The sequence below is a fragment of the Aulonocara sp. 'chitande type north' Nkhata Bay genome, linkage group LG4, assembly GCF_057382095.1.
Source record: "Aulonocara sp. 'chitande type north' Nkhata Bay isolate Kocher_YH1m ecotype deep benthic linkage group LG4, A_spYH_male_GT1.1, whole genome shotgun sequence".
NCBI classification, from domain to species: domain Eukaryota; kingdom Metazoa; phylum Chordata; class Actinopteri; order Cichliformes; family Cichlidae; genus Aulonocara; species Aulonocara sp. 'chitande type north' Nkhata Bay.
Window position 1 is genome coordinate 3,899,831 of NC_141347.1, and position 5,953 is coordinate 3,905,783.

General features: G+C 47.9%; 1 protein-coding gene across 1 annotated transcript; it reads right to left on the minus strand.

Moving 5' to 3' along the window:
• Nucleotides 1-3,644: 3,644 nt before the first annotated feature.
• Nucleotides 3,645-5,251, minus strand: LOC147331770 (uncharacterized). The gene has a single exon (XM_086290459.1). It carries the CDS (start codon nucleotides 4,638-4,640, stop codon nucleotides 3,645-3,647), a length of 996 nt encoding a protein of 331 aa, XP_086146585.1. The 5' UTR covers nucleotides 4,641-5,251.
• Nucleotides 5,252-5,953: the final 702 nt, after the last annotated feature.

The following is a 5,953-nucleotide window of genomic DNA, read 5'->3' on the forward strand; positions in this document are numbered from 1 at the left end:
TGATGAAGTGCTTTGAACGCCTGGTCAGAGACTTCATCATTTCTTCACTACCAGACACACTGGACCCACTACAGTTCGCTTACCGTCCAAATCGTTCCACAGACGATGCCATCTCTCATCTCCTCCACACATCACTCACTCACTTGGACACTAGAAGGGGGAATTATGTTAAAATGCTCTTCATAGACTACAGCTCTGCATTTAACACCATAATTCCCTCCACACTCACCACCAAGCTGGAGCATCTGGGACTCAGCTCATCTATGTGTCTGTGGATCTCCAACTTCCTAACTGGCAGACCACAGGCAGTAAGGATGGGCGGACATGTCTCAGCCTCCACCACTCTCAGCACTGGAGCCCCCCAGGGGTGTGTTCTGAGCCCCCTGCTGTACTCTTTGTACACATATGACTGTGTGGCCACTACCAGCTCCACCACCATCATCAAGTTTGCTGACGACACCGTCGTGGTGGGCCTGATCTCTGATAACAACGAGACGGCCTACCTGAAGGAGATTAGGAATCTGGAGAACTGGTGCCAGAGGAACAACCTCCTTCTAAACGTCAGTAAGACAAAGGAACTGATAGTGGACTTCAGCACTAAGCAGGAGAGGAACTACCAGACCCCCGTCATCAACGAGTGCCCAGTGGAGAGAGTGGACAGCTTCAAATACCTCGGAGTTCACATCACGCAGGACCTGTCATGGTCCTGTCACATCAACACTGTGGTGAAAAAGGCCCGACAGCGTCTCTACCACCTCAGACGCTTGAGAGACTTCCAACTGCCCTCCAAGGTCCTCAGGAACTTTTACTCGTGCACCATAGAGAGCATCCTGGCGGGAAACATCTTAACCTGGTTCGGGAACAGCACCATGCAGGACAGACGAGCTCTACAGAGGGTTGTGCGGTCAGCTGAGCGCACCATCCGCTCCGAGCTCCCTGACCTGCACTCAATCTACAGCAGGCGGTGCTGGACCAAGGCCAGCAAGATCGTGACGGACCTCAGCCATCCCAACAACAGACTGTTCTCTCTGTTGAGGTCAGGAAAGCGATTCCGCTCCCTGAAGACCAACACAGAGAGACTGAGGAGGAGCTTCTTCCTGCAGGCGATACGGTCTCTCAATCACACCACCACACAGTACTGACCCACACATACAGTTCTTACACACACACTGGACTTTCTGGACTTTGGTTTTGCACAACACTGGTCACTATATTCTTCATTTCCGGTTAATACTTGTACAGCTGCTGTTATTGTGTATATATTTATTTATATTTAGATTTCTTCATACATTCTTATATAGTTCTATATTGTGTATTTTGTTGTAGTTATTTTATTTTCAACTTTAATTTATATATTTATCTTTATCTTATTCTTCTCAGTTAAATTTACCCTTCATTCTAATTTGTGTTGTACAGTTATTTCATTTTTAACCTTAATTTATATTTTATTCCTTCCTAGTTAAATTTACCCTTTTTAATTTTTCATATTTATTTCCTATCTTATTCATAGCCTTTTCCTTTTTTGTTCTCTTTAGGTCACGAGCAGTTGTCCAAGCATTTCACTACATATCGTACTGTGTATGACTGTGTACGTGACAAATAAAATTTGAATTTGAATTTGAATTTGAATTTGAGATTTTCAGTTAACTGACTAAATATATATATATCTACAAGGTGGGCCATTTATATGGATACACCGTAATAACATGGGAATGGTTGGTGATATTAAAGTCCTGTTCGTGGCACATTAGTATATGTGAGGGGGCAAACTCCTCAAGATGGGTGGTGACCATGGATTGTCTATGGTGTGAAGATACGAGATGTGCAGCACCTGAAACTACGGATACTGGATGCCTGTGCTGGCATTTTTCCTGCGGTGTTGCTATCAGTGTGTGAAGAGTGGGAGAAGAGGGTTGCATTGACAATCCAACACAATGGGCAGCACATTGAACACATTTTATAAGTGGTCAGAAACTTGTAAATAACTCATGAAAGAATAAAGTTACGTTGAAACCAAGCACACCATTGTTTTTCTTGTGACATTACCAATAAGTTTGATGTGTCACATGGCCCTCCTCCTATTGGAAAAACAAAAGTTGTATCCAAGATGGCCGACTTCTAAATGGCCACCATGGTCACCACCCATCTTGAGGAGTTTGCCCCCTCACATATACTAATGTGCCACAAACAGGACTTTAATATCAGCAACCATTCCCATGTTATTACGGTGTATCCATATAAATGGCCCACCCTGTATATACAAATATATGTACACACTAGTGATTAAATAAAGAAAATCTTAAATAGGAATGTAAGGGGGGAGGGGGGCCAGATGGGATATTGCACAGGAATGAGCAGCAGTACAACTAAACAGTACAAAAGTCTTTCTTTTTTGTGGCAGTTGTTACAGTATTGCACTTTTTAAAAATATAAATATCAACAAAGTGGAGTGACCAGTGCAGATTATACCGAGTACTTGTGAAGGGTAGCTTCTGAGTGCGTCCTGTGGAGTGTGTGTGTGTGTGTTTAAGTGTTGTAGTGTCGTATGGCTTGATGGTAGAAACTGTTTTTGAGTCTTGTAGTCTGAGCAGACAGGCTACTGTAACGTCTGCCAAATGGTAACAAGGAGAACAGCTGATGTGCTGGGTGGCTGTGGTCCTTGATGATGCTGTGTGCTGTACGGAGGCATCGCTGGAGATAAATGTCCTGAATGGCAGGAAGCCTCGTGCCAGTGATGTGCTCTGCTGCCTTCACCACCCTCTGTAGTGATTTACGGCTGCTGGCAGAGCAGCTTCCGTACCAAACTGTGATGCAGCTCGTCAGCAAGCTCTCGATTGCACACCTGTAAAAATTTGAGGTGATGTTGGAGTTCATGCCAAACTTCCTCAGCCTCCTCAGGAAGTAAAGCCGCTGGCGAGCTTTCCTGATAGCAGCGTCTGTGTGAAGGGTCCAGGAGAAGTCCTCAGTGATGTTGACTCCAAGGAACTTGAAGCTGCTGACCCTTTCGACCTTGACACCGTTGATGTGGATGGGCTGGTGTTCTCTGACTGGGCGTTTCCGGTAGTCCACTATCATCTCTCTAGTTTTGCTGATGTTGAGAGTCAAGTTATTTTCCAGGCACCACTTGTACAGCGCCATCACCTCCTCTCTATAGGCCGTCTCATCGTTGTCTGTGATGAGGCCTATGATGGTTGTGTCATCCGCAAACTTGATGATGATGTTGGACACGTGTTTAGCAACACAGTCGTGTGTGAGCAGGGAATATAGGAGGGGGCTAAGCACACAACCCTGTGGCGTACCTGTGTTCAGGATGAGTGATGAGGAGGTGTGCTTACCAACTCTCACCACCTGGGGCCTGTTTGTGAGGAAGTTTAGAATCCATCTGCAGATCGGTGTTCCCAGCCCAAGGTCGACGAGCTTCGTGGCAAGTTTTGAGGGGATGATGGTGTTAAATGCCGAGCTGTAGTCGATGAAGAGCATCCTTGCATATGTATTCCCTTTCTCCAGGTGAGTGAGGGTGGTGTGTGTTGCCAGGGCGATGGCATCCTCTGTGGCTCTGTTTGTCCGATAGGCAAACTGAAGAGGGTCCAGTGTGTCAGGGAGGGAGGAGCAGATGTGACCTTTGACCAGCCGCTCCAGGCACTTCATGATGTCAGTGCAACAGGACGGTAGTCATTCAGACAGGAGACCACTGATTTTTTGGGAACGGGAATGATGGTGGATGCTTTGAGGGACGTGGGGACCACTGACTGCCTCAGGGAGATGTTGAAGATGTTGGTGAACACCTCTGCCAGCTGGTCGGCACACACTCTGAGTAGCCGGCCTGGGATGCCGTCTGGTCCTGGAGCTTTGTGAGGATTTACCTTTTTAAAAGTCCATCTCACAGCTTCTGTTTTCAGAGTTAGAGTTGCAGCCTCACTGTCCTCCTGAGGGTAGAGGATCTGCTCTCTGTTGTCTGCGTCAAAACGAGCATAGAAGTTGTTGAGCTCATCTGCAAGAGATGCAGCGGGCTGAACACTGCCTGTGTTGACCTTCTTGTAGTCAGTGATGCAGTGCAGTCCATTCCACAGTCGCCTGGTGTCAAAGCTGTGGTAGCTGGACTCCATTTTGTCCCTGTAGTCCTTTCTGGCCTTTTTTATGGACTTTCGGTGGTCGTACCCGGCTGCTTTATATGCATCAGCATCCCCGGAGTTAAAGGCAGAGGTCCGCACTTTTAGCTTGGCGCGAACGTCTTTATTTACCCAGGGTTTCTGATTTGGATATATGCAGACAGGGGTTTTTGTGATGGTATCATCCATGCACTTTCCAATATATCCAATGACAGAGTCTGTGAGTTCATTGATGTTGCCATCAGCTGCATCCACAAATATCTGCCAGTCAGTTGTGTCAAAGCAGTCCTGCAGGACCTCGTCAGCCTCACTGTCCCGTTTGTAAATAACCCTGGAAGCTGGTTTTTCCTGTTTCAGTCTTTGTCTGTATGCAGGCAGCAGCAGTATGGAACAATGGTCTGCCTTACCAAAAGCTGGGTGGGGGAGGTGTTTGTAGCACTCTTTGAATGGAGTGTAACAATGGTCCAGTGTTTGATCACGTCTTGTGGGGAAGGAGATGTGCTGATAGTATTTGGGGAGAACCTTCTTCATGTTGGCTCTGTTGAAGTCTCCCAGCACAATAAAGGCAGCTTATGGATTTTTGTTCTCAAGTCCAGTAATGATGTCATACAGTTCGTCCATAGCTTTAGCTTTATCAGCATGTGGGGGAATGTAAACAGCTGAAAGGAGAACTGAGCTGATCTCCCTCGGGAGGTAAAAAGGCCTGACTTTAATGGTCAGCAGCTCGAGGCTCTGAGAGCAGTAAGTTTTTAAGATACACACATCTCTAGCCCACGAGGAGTTAACCATAAGGCACACCCCTCCTCCCCTTTTCCTGCCTGTATCCTTCGTTTGTTCTCCCCGGTAAACAGTGAATCCATCCGGCGTGATGGCGCAGTCGGGGACGCTGGGCTCCAGCCATGTCTCTGTGAAGGCCAGAACACAGCAGTTCCTGGTGTCTTGTTGGTGTTTAATCCGTGCACGCAGCTCGTCAAGTTTGTTGTCCAGAGACTGGAGATTCGCGAGCAGGATGCTGGGCAGAGGTGGCTTGCTGTTTCTCTGTCGCGTTCGGCACAAAACTCCGGCGCGTTTCCCCCTCTTTGTTTTCCCTCGACGTCGCGCAAGTAAAGAAAGGATCCCAGGCAGCAGAGCGTCCACGGAGTCGAAACCCGCTGTAAAGTCCGAACTGGCTGACGAACGTAGCTCCAGAAGCGTTTGTCTGTCATACCGAGTGTATGATCGCGCTGTGCGCACAGAAATTGAAAGCAGTACAAAATAAATAATAACATTTTTGCTGAGATGACTGGGAGCTCTCGTCGGTGCAGCCATCTTACGCCGCAACCGGAAGTATACATTAGGACCATTTCCTCAGTTAGGTGTCATTCTTCAGTTATCTGCACTCCGAGCGGATAGAAAGGAGGAAAAAAGAGAGATGTTTTCTGTTTTTATGTGCAGGGAGGAAGAAATGGTTCAGCTTCAGAAGGAAGGAAGGAAGGAGCCTGGGGCTCGGTCACTCAGGCACAGCTGGCTGCCGGCGGAGCTCACGGGCGCGTCACTGCAACTCCCCCTGGCTTCTGTTCCGCGGCTGCTGAGTGAGCCCTCATCTGGGACTCTCCTCAGCTCTTTCTGGGACAGTGGCGCGGCTGCCCCTCTGTTGGTCTTCCTTGGTCTCTTGTGTTCTGGGGGCCTCTGGATGTCTGGAGTTTTGATCTCCTCCATACCTGCTTCATGCCCTGGAGGACGGGGCTGTGGCCCCCCCCACACCCTCTAGCAGATCATTACATGAAGGAACCTTTTAAAAAACAAAAAACAAGCGCGTCCATGCTCACAGGTGTACACACGGGTGATCACACCCACAAACTACA

What these genes read in the sequence shown, in the direction of transcription:
- LOC147331770 (XM_086290459.1), bottom strand. Translation starts at nt 4,640, where the DNA reads ATGAAGAAGGTTCTCCCCAAATACTATCAGCACATCTCCTTCCCCACA.